The sequence below is a fragment of the Actinia tenebrosa genome, unplaced genomic scaffold (genome assembly GCF_029948245.1).
Source record: "Actinia tenebrosa isolate PJP-AT-01 unplaced genomic scaffold, QUT_ActTen_1.0 PGA_scaffold4__44_contigs__length_22323623, whole genome shotgun sequence".
Lineage (NCBI taxonomy): Eukaryota > Metazoa > Cnidaria > Anthozoa > Actiniaria > Actiniidae > Actinia > Actinia tenebrosa.
In genome coordinates, this window is record NW_028292581.1 from 7,238,965 (window position 1) to 7,256,271 (window position 17,307).

A 17,307-nucleotide genomic window follows, 5' to 3' on the forward strand; every position below is an offset into this window, starting at 1 on the left:
GTCCTTTTAAAGTTCTTGTCAATACATTAAGATTTGCCATTTTCATTAGAGGGACTCTTGTTTATTTTGGGGCCTAAAAAGCCGTTGTTATCGGATTCTGGTAAACCAAACATTAGCCTTGCCATGCCAGCGATTCTCAAATATCGACAGCTTTGCACATCTTGAAGCTTGATTTCGTTCAACTTCCAGTGCATTTCTTGTCTTTCTTTTCTTTCTTTAGTATCTTTTAAGTCCAACATTATGTTTTTGTGCAAAGGTGGCAAGAAAAAAGGTGGTCTTAGAGGAGAGATGTTGTCGACATTCAAGCTATTTTCTCTCGTAGTCCTTGATCCATTTTCGCGCGCTGTCAGATCATCTTTGCTAAGCGTATGAATCGAGGATGTATTTTCCTCTTTCATCGATTCCTTCCTGTCATCCCCAGATGTGAACCTAGATTTCTTTCTAGAGGCAAGTCTTTTACGTTCTTGTAGAATAATACTAGTCCTGAAAAAATCCTGTCTTTTGCAAAGAAAACGCATCTTTGCTTCATCTTTTTCTTTCTGGAGCTGATTTCGAAAAATTTTCAATCGGTTCTCAATCAAAGCGTTGCTAGAATTAACCTTTTTAACAGTGCCTTGGTCCAATGGAGGCAAGACTGAGTCAGTATCGCCACACTGAATCATCGCGTCTTCCATGGCATAATATTCATGTACTTTTACAGGCAGTATTGCCCTGTTTGTGCAAATGAAAGTCATAATTCAGAGCTTTTATAATGTATAAACTCTGTTTAGCTTTTGATTTCCATCTTGTGTTTACCTCTTCTTTATCTCACTCTAATCAACTTCACCAAGCATTTGTTCAGTTTGTTGTATGCCCCTTTTTGTTTCGTTAGGTTTGTTGACGATATTCTGAGTCCATTCAAAGCTCCGTCCAATATTTCACGAGCTTTTCAGGCTTAGCATTTTCAAACAAACATGATCATTTGTGTTCAATTAGGCTTCTTGATCGCATTGTTTACCATAACATTTCGGGTGAATTTATATTCCGCCTTCGACCTCATCATAATCAACAATACTACTAACCAACACATCCTAGTATTGTTGAAAAAAAAAAAAAAAAAAAAACCACCCACACGTCAAAAGGCTGGTAAGTTGGGAGTATTGTACCGTAATGGACGTTTTTACTTCAAGATAAAGCAGATAGATTTTCTAATCTCGTATTATGTAAAGGTAGACAGTTTTTTTTCTTTATCAATATTACATTTCTCATCTACACCTGTTCATTAGCTATCCAGGTGTTTCGTTTTACTCTGCCTTTAGGAATCGACCAATCAGTGATCGAGAATATTTTTGTCTCGCTAAAAAGTCAAACCTTTTACGGAATTGTACATGTAACTCATCGAGTACAAGTTTCATCAAATATCTTTTACACGTAGCATATATAGTCAAATATCCAACCCCGCTATATTTAAAGAAGCATGATAAGATTGAGAATTAGTTTTCCGTTTTGAAAGCCCCCAGCTGGAATTTAGTATTGTGTTGCCTATAGCAACGGGTTTATTTTTATTGGTTTCAGTTCTATAAATAGAGAAGCAGCAAATATCGCGCTTATCAACCCGCTGAGAGATGCTTGGGAATGAGCAGAAGTTTATTCTATTAATCGAACATTCCTCGATTTCGCTTGAGTGACCATGAAACACTATGGTTCCAAGACGAGGTTGAACTTGATAAAATACAGTAAATGTATGAACTCATCAAGTCAAACCTCGACTTGAAGCCATTGTTTCGTTGTCACCTCAGTAAATCCGGGAAAAGCCTATCCGGTCGATCGACTGAGTTGTAGTTTTGCTGCTCAAAAATACTACAAGGCAAGGCACATTGATCAGGACTGATAGTACATGGTTCAGTCTAGTTCGATATCACCCATGCTAGATACGTCTTCCACGCCGACGTCTTTGTCTTGGACAGCAGTATTTCGGTTTTTTAGAACAGACAGATATCTAAAAAAATATAATAAAGAAGTATGATAAAACAATGAATTCAATAAGTCATCTTGTTGTTATCGCAAAACTAAAGTAAAAACAGCTAAAAACCGACAAAGTCGATCATACATGTATACAGACAGCTATTTCAAAACAAGGTTAAGGAAGATTTTCTTGCAATTTACCGTAATAATAATAATATTAATATTAATAATAATAATAATAATATTTATTTACTTAATATTGCGCAGTCTAACATGCCAATAGATGATCGAGTGCCTATTACAAAGCTAGACATGTATTGTTGATCATGGAGCAGTTTTTGTATGACTGTGAAAAGGTCACGGCACGAACGCGGTCGTGACACGGCAAGGGATACGTCAGACCAATCACATTGCTCGAGAATGTATTCTTCATCCAATCAAATACCCGGAAAACGGCATAAACACGGCGCGGACACGGTCACGCGAAGGTCGCGGCACTGTCAGACCAATCATATTGCGTGAGAAAAAAACCCAGCTAATTAACATTCTAGGAAACATTACGGTCACGGCACGGCACGCTTACCATCACTGAGCTTTTCACAGTCTTACGAGAACCACTCTATGTAAATAATGCCAAGCACAGATGGAAATTCTATATTGTTGTGACCTTTCAGTCGCTGATTGCATTCACATCGCACATAGTGTGGCATTTACATACAACATGCACCAACCATATTTGAATAGCTTTAATCAAAGAAACGCAGAAAGGATGGAAGCGGTACAAAAATATGGACAGACAGATAAACAAAGTAGCGGTAAGTCATAAAATTCTGCTGTTATTTTGATGGCTAAAAAGAAATTATGTAGCAAAAAAATGCGTTTACCTTTTTGGATTTCTTCGTATTTTTGCAACCACTTTAGCCAGGTGGTCTAGAAAGTCCTGGTGCACATGCGCAAACAGGTTGTTTTCAGGAATGAAATAGTGTGGACAGCTCTTGGTAACCAGGCAATGCAGTAAATCATCCAACAATCCCATGATGATTTGCGCCAAGTTCGCCTTCACCCACATCTCGGACGGTATTCTCTCACACGCCCACAGGAAGATGGTTTTCATGTGATATGAGCAGAGAACTTTTGGTAACGTCAACTCACTGTAGTAAATGGCTTTGAAAATACGATAACAGCAAACTCTGAAATCATCCATGCTTTGAAACAATGAGACTTCTGTTTGAGAGAAGGATATTCTCCATTCGACAGAGTCTTGTGATAAAGGATTGAGTGGTTTGTAAACCAAATGGAAACCACTTTGTAGTAGCTTGTTCAGCATGGTGTGATCAGGCCAAACCCTTGTACGATGAAAGAAACGCAAGGCTTTGTGTGGCCATCCTTCACACTTGATGGCTGGGCAGAAATCCACCACTAGTTTATTAATCCAAGGAATCTCTTTTGGATGTGTGGTCTTCATAACATTAAAAGCTTCCCAAAAACTGTGCTCCTTAAATTCCCCATTCAAATTGTTTTTCTCTGTCTCTGTTTTGTCATGGTCGAAGTGCTCCAAAACTCTAGTGCCGAGATGGCCTAGAAATTTGAAGAGCGTGTTTTTAGGATGGGTACTGATGGATTCAATTGAAGGCAGAAGAGATAAAAAAGATCCAGTAAGCGCAGGTCCCTGCTGATATTCCATCACGGAGAGCTTTTCAATTCCTAAAGTATCACACATACTCTGAACAAGAATGTTTTTGTATATCGGATTTGGTTGATATTGGAACATTTTTCTGTTTGGAACGATGTAAAAATGGGAGCTACGTCCGCCAGAATGAATGACTTCTTTGACTTCGATTGACTCATTCTCGCGAATATCGGACGCCTCAACCCTGACAAACCCAGGCTCATCCGGGATATCCTTGAATATGGCGGGCTGCATATCACGTGATATGATAAAATGGCGCGTTGCTATCATGATATCGAATTCAGCCTCGTGTTGTCGTACGTAAGGATGCATATTGGTAGTTTCAGCAAAGCTACCACTTATCAAAATACTATCCGAAGCATTAACATTCTCCTCTACGTAGTTTATGAGACTTTGCACCACTTGAGTATATACTTTTTCTTCACTTGCTGTGTTCCCTAACTCGTCGTCGAAAGTACTCATCAAAATGTCGTTGAGTTCAGACCACAGCAGTCCCGAAGAAAAATCCATGGAGAAGCTCAAAAACAATAATATAGAATAGGATGAAATGAATAAGATTTCATTGACTGAATACTCTAATCAAAGCAAAACACTGGGAACTTCTGGCTCAACGCTTGCTTTTGAATATTATATCATAGAACGAAATTTGGATGGCGACAAGATTTTGTAATGATTTATATTAGTTTTTGCATTTCAGTTTCTAAATGTTTCAGTTTTGTAATATGACATGCATGCACGTAACATGGTTATTTATCTCACATTCGCATTCAAACTATGCGCGCATCGGATATAGAGATATAATGACTGACTCATTTACAGACATATTCCCTGTAAATGTTTGCATCATTCAGTTTTAATTTTGAAGAGCTGTAGAAATAGTTAAAGCAAAATTTATCATCGTGAACAAGATTATCGGTACTCTGGATCGAGTAGGCGGCAAAATATTTTCTCCTCAGATTAAAGAGATACAAATATAGTGGCATATTTAATTCCTGCTTGGTCATGTGACAGGTGTGATGATGATCATGTGACGAGTTTCTTCCTATAACTGACCCAAATTTGCATCATCACCCATACTTCCGCCTGGAATATATTAGTTTTCTGTCAAACGACAGCACAAATTAGACAAGGCAGGCAGCTTCGACCGTCGGATCGATCACCACCTCGTATTTGGACCCGAAAGTTTTCCCCTTCTGTCTCTTCTTTTCGCATGAAAACCAAACAGAACAAAGAACGATTATCCAGCTGATGTCCCTTGGTTTTGTGGGATTTCATAGCATTTTTCCACTAGGTGAGCGAGTCCAATTAACCGTCGAACTTTCGCAGCCCCAAAAGAGCGTTTTTGACCGACTACGTGCACTAAAAAGATATTTTAGAAGCAAAGTTTGAACTCGATCAATAAATAGCCACCTCTGTGCCACAGGGATCCCTAACCAGAGAAATCCGAAACCACTAAAACTTAGGGTGATAAGCCTGTGGACTATTAATACCGCATCAAATTAAAGTGAAAGTCATGAAAGAAGGATAAGTCGACGTATCTACTCATTATTGTTTTGCTTTCGTTCGGTGAGAATTAACTCATCATACATTACTAGCATATGTACAGGCTAAGTCGTAGATAGTTTTCCTATTGTGCTGGACTACGTTGCTTCCTTATCATTCGAATTTGCTGATTCATATTCGAAAAGAAACTGACTTCCGCTAAAGATTTTGAATTCAAAGTTTTAAAAATACATCTATACACGCCATGTTATCTTACTAAACTGAAACATATAAACACACTCTATATGGAGAAGCATTATATTTCAGAGTAATGAACACATGCAGCTATTAATCTCGTACAGATACCTTTTTATATCGTAGAAGACGAGGCTGAAGCAGAACTTGAAGATGTATTCCCTTGTCTCGTAATGTTATTTTCTTGGAATAAGACTATGCCCCAGTCCTTTTTCGTTCAAACAATGTTTGGCTTTTGGTCGGTGGCTTGGATTTACCTAAGCCGAAATAATTCCCCAATTGTCTCATATTTTTTGTATCGTCAACAGTTTTATTACACTCGTCTTCTTTTATTCACTTGGGGTCGTTTCCTTCATGCTAAGCGAAAACGAAACACGAAAAAGGCAAAAATGAGAGCTAGAAGGTATAAGCTACAGGCTACCCATCCAAGTATTGAGCTCTCTCAACGGGGCTTGATTCGGCCCACAGTACACGAAGTTAGCAAGACAATGAATAGCCGTGTCAACAATGCACTAGATAGGCTACATTATTTTCCACTTCAAATCGATGTGCGTTGCAAACGATGTACGTTTGAAGGCGGCGGATTGGAGGGATTAGACGTAGATACGGTCTTGGGGCAGGATAGTCTCTCCTCTGAGGTCTTCGCGCTGGAACATTATCCTGCGTAACCCGAAGTAGGATCGGTCTTATAATTACCGTCCGAAGCCCATACGGCGCCTCAGCTTCTGTTGATGTCTCGGAGGTGTGGCAAAGTGTCGTTTATCTTTGAATTTTTTTATTGAACTAAAACCCTTTCAGTAGAAAGAGTAATTATTCGAATCCTTTTGGTGTATATTCAGCTTTTTCAATCAGACAATCCCTATTCGAAGAATCGAGTTTTCCTGCTGACTGGAAACTTTACTGGCAAACAAATTTTAGACACTTTTTTCTCGGTATTTCCCCCTCTATATTGCTGGAATTTCTGCTTTTTGTTACTGCGACTACCATTTACGTAGAGAGCCTGGGTTTTCTCAGTCCACACGAGACAAATAATTGCCCAATCCTCACTCGTTTCTGTCTAGGGTGGAGTCGTTTTCGACAAATTTCCATACAGACTACAAACATGCGCAGTGAGGTTTCTTTCTTGTTTAGCTGCAGTCTCGTACCCAGACCCCCTCAGTCTCGTTTCTCCCCTGAAGGAGCTCTGGTAACAGCCCTTTTTTGCCCTATGTTGACTGGTCCAAATAGCCGCGCATGCGTGAGCATCTCAAAAAAATTTGGATCTTGGCAACATTTTGTAATGATTTATATTGGTGTTTGCATCAGTCAGTTTCTAAATTTTTCAATTTTGTAACATACATGCATGCACGTAACATGCCTATTTATTTCACTTCACATTCGCATTCAAACTTTGTAACGTATATAGAGAAATAATGACTGATCTGTGAATGTTTGCATCATTCAGACATAATTTTGAAGAGCTGTAGAAATAGTTCTTGCAAAATTTATCATCGCGAACAAAATGTTATCGGTACTCTGGATCGAGTAAACGGCAAAATAATTTCCCCTTAGATGAATGAGATATAAGTATAGTGGCGTATTTCATGGTTGGTCATGTGACAGGTGTGATGATCATGTGACGGGTTTGTCATGAAACGTGTTACAGGTGGTGATAAAGTAATACCTCATCAGGCATCTAAACTAAGTAAAGTAGAAGAATGAAAAGAGGGAAAAGCGTTCAAAGTCGCAAGATCGATATTACTTTTGGCGCGATGTTTTGCCATTGCATAAGTAAGTAGTTAGTCTAGCTCTATACCATCGTCTAGTGATTCATTCTGTGGTTTGTCTTGGTCACCACTTGCTGACTGAGCTGCACTTTGGTCAACACTGCATGTTTTAACAAGTGGGTACCTATAGTAACGAAGAAAACATTGAAGTAAGACGTGTGAAAGAACATCGTTATTATATACTTGTTATACAATGGTACCGAGTGGCATATCATGGAATATCCCAAGAGGAGCGCGTACTTGAATTTTCGTTGCGTATTGATCGGCCTTGCGGCGAGTATGTATACTAAATACAATATGGCAGGGACCGGTACCGAAGAGTACCCACTTTTTGAGCCAAAATACGAATATAAATAAAAAACGTTTCCCCCCCCCCCCCCCGAAATTTGATTGAGAATATGCTTAACTTTTAAATGCCAGCCCCCCTCACTTTTCAATATGCTCCGCGGTCCCTGTATGGAGGCATTGGCAAAAAAAAAAAAAAAAAAAAAAAGCAATGAAATGTCGGTTTTATCTTATGCTAGTCAATAAAATGGAAGGTTGAATTGACCCTGATCCACTAATGAAACCCCATCCTTTTATCGATCAGGAAGGTCAAACTTTCTAACATTTTCTTCTACTTTATACGTTTGTCTCTTGTCCTATGCAGTCCTACCAACTCGCCACGTATTCTACATATTATATTTAATAGTATATCCAACTACGTACCTCTTTGAAGTGTCGAAATCCTATCAATTTCTCAAGTATCGATCAACATTTACGACAACTAGATCCGATAAAACAACTGTTTGGTTATACTTACCTTTCTGGGTTTCTTCGTATCTTTGCGACCACTTTAGCCAGGTGGTCTAGAAAGTCCTGATGCACATGCGCAAACAGGTTGTTTTCAGGAATGAAATAGTGTGGACAATTCTTGGTAACCAGGCAATGCAGTAAATCATCCAACAATCCCATGATGATTTGCGCCAAGTTCGACTCCACCCACATCTCGGACGGTATTCTCTCACACGCCCACAGGAAGATGGTTTTCATGTGATATGAGCTGAGAACTTTTGGTAACGTCAACTCACTGTAGTAAATGGCTTTAAAAATACGATAACAGTAAATTCTGAAAGCATCCATGCTTTGAAACAATGAGATTTCTGCTTGAGAGAAGGATATTCTCCACTCGACGGAGTCTTGTGATAAAGGATTGAGTGGTTTGTAAACCAAATGAAAATGGAAACTACTTTGTAGTAGTTTGTTTAGTATGGTGTGATCAGGCCAAACCCTCGTACGATGAAAGAAACGTAAGGCTTTGTGTGGCCATCCTTCACACTTGATGGCTGGGCAAATATCCATCATTAAACCAATGTCAGGTATTACTGCATCAGTTTGAGGTTTCATATAATCAAACATTTGACCACCTTTTTTGATCGAAGATTCTTGGTGCACCTCTTTCTCAACGTGAGGTTTTGCATCAAAGTGTTCCAAAACTCTAGTACCTAGGTGTCCTAGAAATTTAGAAACCGTTCTCTTTGGTCGAGCAACCAATTCAAAAACCGAAGAAAAGCCATTCATTGAATGAGCAAAAGCTGGACCATGCGGCTGTAGCTCGCAAGACAGGTTGTCAAGTTCAAAAGTATCAAAAATACTTTGGACTAGAATATTTTTACGAGACGTCTTTAGAAGACTGTCAGTGTCATAGGGTGAAAAACGTTGTAAATCTGGGACGATGTAAAGATGTGAGTGGCCGTCAGAATGCGTGATCTCCTTGAAAACAAGCACCTCATCATTCTCAATGTTTTCTGTCGCTTCAACTTTGACATAGCCAGGCTCATCCGGGATATCCTGAAATAAATGAAGCTGCATATCACGTGATATAACGAAGTCAGCTGACATAAGCATAACGTCAGCTTCCCATCCAGCTTTCCTTAAAGTTGGGTTTACAAACGAGTTTTCGGCCACACTTCCACTCCATAGAAAACGATTGCCGGACATGACGTTTGTTGCTAATTGGAAAAAAGGGAAAACAAAAGTAGCACCATCTTCTGCTTCAGATTTAGGGACACGATCCTTGAAATTGTCCATGATAATGCAGTTGAGTTCTGACCAATGCAATGATGAAGTGAAATCCATTTTATAGTCTGAAAAAAGAAAAGTATAAATAAAATTACTGAAAATTATAGGCAAGCAGGCAAGCAGGCAAGCAGGCAAGCAGGCAAGCAGGCAAGCAGGCAAGCAGGCAAGCAGGCAAGCAGGCAAGCAGGCAAGCAGGCAAGCAGGCAAGCAGGCAAGCAGGCAAGCAGGCAAGCAGGTGTCCCCCCTCAAAGGCGTGAAGAAATATTTGTGACCCACCATTTGAATTTGCACGAAAATAATAATCTTCCTTTCCCCATTTGCACCAGCCCTCTCCCTTCCCGGTCCCTTATTTTAGGACAAATTTCACTGCAAATAAATTTCTTTTGGTCGTGACGAAGCAAATACTGTCACGCCAGCGTGTTTATGGTTCAAACTTCTTAGAATTCATCTTCCAATAACCGACCCAATTTTGCATCATCACCTATACTTCCGCCGGGAATTTCCCTAATATTACCAACTGAATATTGAACCAAATTGATCAATGAATTAACTTTTTGCTAGTACTTTGACAGAAATAATTTAATTTTTTGAAATCAAACGGCATCAAGAAATAACAACGACAATAACAAAATTATACATGTAGCATTTTAGTAAAATGAATTTACAATGATAATATAAGGCTGCATTTACACGGTACCAGTCGAATTTTTGACCGTTCAAAAAGTTGACCGGTACATGGGTCCGTGTACCTTCCGGCCATTTGATTTTTAAAAATAAGAAAATTGAATTTCGTTCACCAATTTTTTTGATTTTATTGTTTTGAGAGTAAGAAATTACCAAAAATAGCATTTTTTTAATTTTTGATAATAAGAAATTAGCTTTTTTTGATTGAAATCTAAAAACTGAAATCAATTTTCAATTTTCAAAAAAACAAAAATTGAATCGTACAAAATTTACTCTAACGGGGGAGGGGTAAGACAAGTCGTGACTCTGTCCCAGGACCTTATCTGACAATGCATAATGTGCATTCTGATTAAAAATGGCCGCACTGTTGTCAAACAGAGGTGTCATTCGTATGTTTTACTATTTGGCATTAATCTTGGAAAGTTTTTCGTGGATTTTAAACACAGCTGGAACCGAAATAGTTGGCACAATGTAATTCAACGCTGGAACCTGAATATTCTGCCAAACGTTATAATCGTCTCGATGGTTCGGTGAAAGGAAAGGCTTGGTTTTTAACAGATTTTTGTATTATATGTCATTGGCCGGCGAGATGCAGCATTGGAGATGCTTCAAGCAAGAATCAAAGCATTTTTTAAAGAGTATAATCGTTGGATTTGGCTTTTTTTTGTGTGGGTTTATTTGGAGTAAGCTTACGCAAGACAAGACAAGACAAATTATAACAACAACAATTTCCTTTTTATTGCTAATAATTTTGGATTAACTGTGTGGAAATATAAGCTTACAAGGCAAGAACGCAACAGGTATATATCAAAATGCTTTAAAAAATTCATTAGCATTTACTACAGTAGTACTACAACTTTATGCAGTACATCCTAATCAATCTACCAAGACTCAAAGGGATTCATGAAAACGAAATCCTGCTTCATGGCTAAGGGTATTATAATGTTGATGTACTATGTGATTTGAAAATTGGCTAATACTCCAAATAAACCCACACAAAAAAAGCCAAATCCAACGATTATACTCTTTAAAAAATGCTTTGATTCTTGCTTGAAGCATCTCCAATGCTGTATCTCGCCGGCCAATGACATATAATACAAAAATCTGTTAAAAACCAAGCCTTTCCTTTCACCGAACCATCGAGACGATTATAACGTTTGGCAGAATATTCAGGTTCCAGCGTTGAATTACATTGTGCCAACTATTTCGGTTCCAGCTGTGTTTAAAATCCACGAAAAACTTTCCAAGATTAATGCCAAATAGTAAAACATACGAATGACACCTCTGTTTGACAACAGTGCGGCCATTTTTAATCAGAATGCACATTATGCATTGTCAGATAAGGTCCTGGGACAGAGTCACGACTTGTCTTACCCCTCCCCCGTTAGAGTAAATTTTGTACGATTCAATTTTTGTTTTTTTGAAAATTGAAAATTGATTTCAGTTTTTAGATTTCAATCAAAAAAAGCTAATTTCTTATTATCAAAAATTAAAAAAATGCTATTTTTGGTAATTTCTTACTCTCAAAACAACAAAATCAAAAAAATTGGTGAACGAAATTCAATTTTCTTATTTTTAAAAATCAAATGGCCGGAAGGTACACGGACCTACATGCCGTTTATACGGAGCCGTCTCTTTAATTGTATAAAAGTAAATTCTGCAAAATATTTCTGACACTACACTTGTGTTGTCATCTTTTATGATAGCTTGCTGTAGAGAAAAGTTACGGCTCTTTATACCAAATCAAAAGTGAAAGTCATGAAAGAAGGATACGTCGACGTATCTTCTCGTTCGATCTTGTTTTGCTTTCGTTCGGTGAGAATTAACTCATCATACGTCACTAGCATATGTACAGGGTAACCCATATCATGCAGTCGTAGATAGTTTTCTTATTGTACTGGACTACGTTGCTTCCTTATTGTTCAAATTTGCTGATTTATGTTCGAAAAAACTGACTTCCGCTAAAGATTTTGAATTCAAAGTTTTATATCTACATCTATACATGCCATATTATCTTACTAAACTAAAACATATAAACACACTCTATATGGAGAAGTATAATATTTCAGAGTAAAGCAATAAACATAGCTATTAATCTCATACAGATACCTTTTTATATCGTAGAAGACGAGGCTGAAGCAGAACTTGAAGATGTATTCCCTTGTCTCGTAATGTTATTTTCTTGGAATAAGACTATGCCCCAGTCCTTTTTCGTTCAAACAATGTTTGGCTTTTGGTCGGTGGCTTGGATTTACCTAAGCCGAAATAATTCCCCAATTGTCTCATATTTTTTGTACGGCGTTAACAGTTCTATTACACTCGTCTTCTTTTATTCACTTGGGGTCGTTCTTCATGCTAAGCGAAAACGAAACACGAAAAAGGCAAAAATGAGAGCTAGAAGGTATAAGCTACAGGCTACCCATCCAAGTATTGAGCTCTCTCAACGGGGCTTGATTCGGCCCACAGTACACGAAGTTAGCAAGACAATGAATAGCCGTGTCAACAATGCACTAGATAGGCTACATTATTTTCCACTTCAAATCGATGCGCGTTGCAAACGATGTACGTTTGAAGGCGGCGGATTGGAGGGATTAGACGTAGGTACGGTCTTGGGGCAGGAAAGTCTCTCCTCTGAGGTCTTCGCGCTGGAACATTATCCTGCGTAACCCGAAGTAGGATCGGCCTTATAATTACCGTCCGAAGTCCATACGGCGCCTCAGCTTCTGTAGATGTCTCGGGGGTGTGGCATGTTTTATTTTTAAATTATTTATTGAATTAAAACCCTTTCCGTAGGAAGAATGATTGCTTGAATCCTTTTGTCTACACTCAGCTTTATCAGTTAAGCGATATCTATTTGAACAATCGAGCTTTCCTGCTGACTGGAAACCTTACAAACGCATTTTCTACACTTTTATTTCGATATTTTCAATTTTTCTCTATATATTGCTGGAATTTCTGTTTATTTGGAGCTGCGACTACTGTTTACGCAGACGGTGGTTTCCCAGTCCCCACGCGACAAATAAGTGCACAATCAGTCACTCGTTTCTGTACTAGGGTGGAGTCGTTTTCGAAAAAATTCCATACAGACTACAAACATGCGCGTGGGTTTTCTTTCTTGTTTAGCTGCCGATAAGAATTAAAGTTGGGTTCAATCAGCTGATAAAAGTCTTTCAATCTCATTATCTTCCTCAAATGGCGGTCAAACACTGACCACCATGTACTGGTAATGACAAAGAATGTTATTGAAATCAATTTCCCCACTCCCTTCTCCCCCTCCAAAAAAAGCTTGCTTTCGGCACCAAAATTTAATGCGGGATACTGTGGATTTGACGGGAAAATGGTACATTGCCCACCTATAATTGAGACCGCGCTACGAACCTGAAAACTTGTGACATTCAGCTGATGAACTTTCAAACGATACAGGAAACTGAAACCCAGCAATAGAAAGAATTTTGGACTCGACTAACGTATTTTGTTGTAACATTCTATAATATTTTTTTGGTTTACATTTACATACATTTTTTAATACAGTCTTTACTACTCATATACTCATCATAGGAACAGAGAGTGAATAATACAAACACCAATGACAGGCCTATTCGGCTTGAATTATTTTACTAACATACCTAGAGTCCAAAAGATGCTTTAGCATTTTTCACAGTACACGTGACGACTTTTTGATTCCATCAAAATAAATAGTTTTGTTTTTTCCTAAAGTGATTAGGGTGTTTTGACGAAACTTTTTATTTCGTTGTTGCCGAGTCTTTTAGAATTGTCTTAGGGCTTTATGCAATTTTTGCAAGAATATATCCAGGGGTTTATTATTGCAGTTGTTGCAAGAAGTTTCCAGGCAAGACCTTGACTTAGCTGAAGACCTGAAACAATCAAAGGGGAATAGACCCAAAATTATTTTCCAATTCCAGACCACGTGTCATTCCCTTACATTCTTTGTTCGAGTCTCATAGATATCAATTTATCTTCTTAGAAGAAAAACGTTAAAGTCAAACGTTACTGACAACGAAAGATATAATACTCAAGGCGCTGCTATGACACGTGGTCTAAAATAGAGAAACAGTTATTAGGTCTATTGAGGCGAGTCCGTGAGGGTTACAAAATCCCCCACTCCTCCCTCGTGGTAAAATATTATCCTCAGGGATGTATGTCTTGTTTAGCTATATATATTGTAGGGCTAATCTAAACAACCTATAGATATGTACATATATATACATGTTTGACTGGAAGATACTGATAGTTTATTGTCCGTTTTAAATTGGACCTTTTGCGTTTGATATATCACGTAACCTAATACTATGTTGCATCAATCAAACACATACTTGTACCCCCCTCCCCACTCCTCTTGGGGAAGTGTTTACGAGGAGAGGGGAGGGGTATATGTGAGTGATGAATGCTTCGTATATTTTCAGGGTTAATTAAGCTATGAACAGTTTCCATCCGCACTGTTTGGATGGACCCTCTTACCGGCGCGGACACGGTCACGCCTAGATCACGGCACTTTTAGACCAATCACATTGCGCGTGAAAAAAAATCAGCCAATTACAATTCTAGAAAGTATCACGGTCACGGCACGTCACGCTTACGGCACTGAGCTTTTCACAGTCATACGAAAACTGCACTAACTTTTACTAGTAACGGTTTCACCTCATGTGAGCATAATTAAGATGCAATTTGCGTCAAAAACCTTTACTCGTTTAATTTGATGTGAACTGTTTATCGTGATCCTTAGCGGTCTTAGCCTCGTAACCTTGTGAATGACTAACTTTTTTGAATTTATCCAAGATGGCGCTTATAGAATATTATCAATCTTCAGGAATACTGGTAAAGAAAGGTATAAAGCACAAGGGATATCACACGAGAAAACAAGACCTTTGAAGTAAAAGGTCTATAAATCCATTTCAGCGAAAACGTTTTTTTTTTTCCATTTGACATTAATTCCTTTAAAATACGTTTGTTGGATTCTCTGAATTTTATCCATTTTCGTGCGTCTCCCCACGCGCCTCTGACAAACAAAGGAATGACACTAAAGAGAATGACACGGGATCGCCATTTACATTATATTAGTTTCCTTGCTAAATGAAATAGATGCCATCTGATTTCAAATTTCCTTTCAGACTACATGAATCGAGAGCGGCGTCTTTACTTAATATCAGGACAATCTTGATTCGATGTTTGTCGATTCGTAAATATCTTCGTCATTTGTCTAGCACCGTACAGACGTCTCGGCTGACCATCTCAGATGGAAATCAGGAAAGCAGTTCATCCTTTTATGACGTCTTCTAGAGTGAAGCACTTATTTTGACTTTCAGGAATATTTGCCCGATTAACAGCCAAGCTTCGCCAGTCTAGCCATCTTTTCGTCTAAATATCTCCCATATCGTAAGATTCTGTATATCGAAAAGTATGTTTTTAAAAGCCTCTTTGAACTGTCTGTCGTGGAAAGGATAGAGGTATGGATTGAGCGCAGAGTTCAGGTATCCCATCATTAGTAGAATGTTCGCCAGTTCTTCTGGCGTAGCATAGTAACATTTATTTCCGCAAACAGACACCGATAGACTTAATAAGGTATACGGCAACCAACACAAGAAAAACACACCAACAATGATAGCAATGTATTTTGAACCTTTCAAGTGCTTTTTGATTGATTTCTTGGTATGCGTGCCTTCAGAGATACTCGGTCGTCCATTGACACCATTCATTGTCAACGACATTGTTGTCTCGTTGACTGACATACTCCGAGCAAGCTTTTTTACTCTTCTTTGATGTTTTCTTGCAATCTGATAAATCAAGGACCAGCATATGGCCATGAAGATCATTGGAATAAGAAAATTCACGATGTTCATGAGGGTCGTATATTCTGGTGTTAAATTAAAGGTACATCGTCCTTCCATAATAAAATCCATTTTGATATTTCTCCATCCCATAACTGGCAGGCAAGCGGTAATCAAAGCGTACACCCATAGACAAATAATCACTATCACGGCCTTTCTGGGTGTCACGAGTTCGGTGTAACGCAATGGAACGCGTAGGACTATAAAGCGATCCAGCGTGACGGCACAAAGATTAATTATAGATCCTGGTGCAGCCAACAGATACAGAGTGGTCCATATACGACACATGGTTTCTCCTTTATTCCACATAGAGTCGTTAATAAATGTATCTATCTCCAGTGGGATGACCAAAGCGGCCGTCAGGAGGTCCGAAAGAGCCAAGCTGGCAATGTAGTAGTTTGTCACATTGTTTCTGAGCCTGTGGTAGTTAAAAAACGCGTACAGAACCAACAGGTTGCCTAGTAACGCTGCGATGGTTATGATAACCATGACTGTCGCGGCGAATATCTTGAACACGATGTTGTAGTGAGCCTCGCTATTGAGGGTTCCATTACCGGTGTCGTTTGAAGTGACTTGCGAACTGTTGAGATCGAAGAGGGTTGAGGAACACGAGGCTCCGTCGGGGCATATAGTATTATTGAGCATCCTGTGCGGTAGGTCTATGGCTGGAGAAATACACACAATATACATTAGTTACGTAATGATGTAAATGCAATAATGGTGCTTTTTTTTTACCAGTTATACATGTGCTCTCAGCTGAGGTGGGTTTGGGGCACAAATAGAACGGGAAGTAGTTAGGGTTTGCTAAGCTGAAGAAACAAACAAACAAACAAACCGGCAAACAAACAGAAGATTTACCGTTAATAAGCAATGTAAGACGTGGCAAAGCAGATATAAGCACAACAAGCTTTGTTTTGTATATGCCTACTACTGGCTAGTAGTACTGAGTAAGCTTAGTGTTGATCTGTTCATTATCAGAGTTGTTGAATTTGATTGGCTGGCAAACACACAGTGGGGAAAAAAGAGAGAGCTATTTAGCAATTAGTCTTCGAGCCCGAATGGGCTATTGACTCATAGGTTACGAGCGCAAGAGGACTACAGGGGCGGCGGAAGCGGGGGGACCGGGGGGGGGGGCACTAGCCCCCCCACTAGATTTTTTGGGGGGGCCTGGCCCCCCCAGAATATAATGCCTCACACAAAAAAAAAAACCGCATGAGATTTGGTTATGATTACCATTATTTATTATTTTGATATAACATAATTTTCTGTATCTAAAAAATATACGATATATCTAGCGACGACTTGCATCATTTTTGTGTCTCTCAGCACAATTGCAAGTGGTTTAATGCGCGCAAAATGTTACTGATTGAAATATCACACATACACGTTTGTAATCAAGCTAAACAGGGGGGGGGTCATTTCAAGGTAACGTGAAATATTGGAGTGCCCCCCCAAAATTTTTCAGCTTCCGCCGCCCCTGGACTAATGTTTTTAATGAAATCCAACTAGTCGGTCAAATATATTGACGCAAACAAGTCTTGAATTAAAGTTAGATTTAATGTCTTGGCTTTCAAAGCTG

At 38.8% G+C, this 17,307-nt stretch overlaps 3 protein-coding genes across 13 annotated transcripts in view; all 3 read right to left on the reverse strand.

Annotated features, from left to right (window-relative positions):
• Window positions 1-1,139: 1,139 nt before the first annotated feature.
• Window positions 1,140-6,150, reverse strand: LOC116295601 (uncharacterized). Its single transcript, XM_089036706.1, has 3 exons — window positions 5,483-6,150; window positions 2,829-4,151; window positions 1,140-1,978 (listed from the first exon to the last, which is right to left on the reverse strand). The coding sequence occupies exons 2-3, from the start codon at window positions 4,142-4,144 to the stop codon at window positions 1,882-1,884; spliced, it is 1,413 nt and encodes a 470-aa protein (XP_088892832.1). The 5' UTR covers window positions 4,145-4,151; window positions 5,483-6,150; the 3' UTR covers window positions 1,140-1,881.
• A 489-nt stretch (window positions 6,151-6,639) lies between these two features.
• LOC116295603 (uncharacterized) lies at window positions 6,640-12,148 on the reverse strand. Its single transcript, XM_089036705.1, has 3 exons — window positions 11,992-12,148; window positions 7,940-9,263; window positions 6,640-7,261 (listed from the first exon to the last, which is right to left on the reverse strand). The coding sequence occupies exons 2-3, from the start codon at window positions 9,253-9,255 to the stop codon at window positions 7,150-7,152; spliced, it is 1,428 nt and encodes a 475-aa protein (XP_088892831.1). The 5' UTR covers window positions 9,256-9,263; window positions 11,992-12,148; the 3' UTR covers window positions 6,640-7,149.
• A 1,204-nt stretch (window positions 12,149-13,352) lies between these two features.
• LOC116295593 (alpha-1A adrenergic receptor) overlaps window positions 13,353-17,307 on the reverse strand; it is an 82,197-nt gene continuing 78,242 nt past the window's right edge. For all 11 annotated transcript variants that reach the window (XM_089036772.1, XM_089036775.1, XM_031703449.2 and 8 more), the window contains one exon: window positions 13,353-16,393. In XM_089036772.1, the coding sequence (XP_088892898.1) occupies window positions 15,243-16,393 (1,151 nt within the window). In that variant the 3' untranslated portion in view covers window positions 13,353-15,242. The remainder of the gene's footprint in view (window positions 16,394-17,307) is intronic.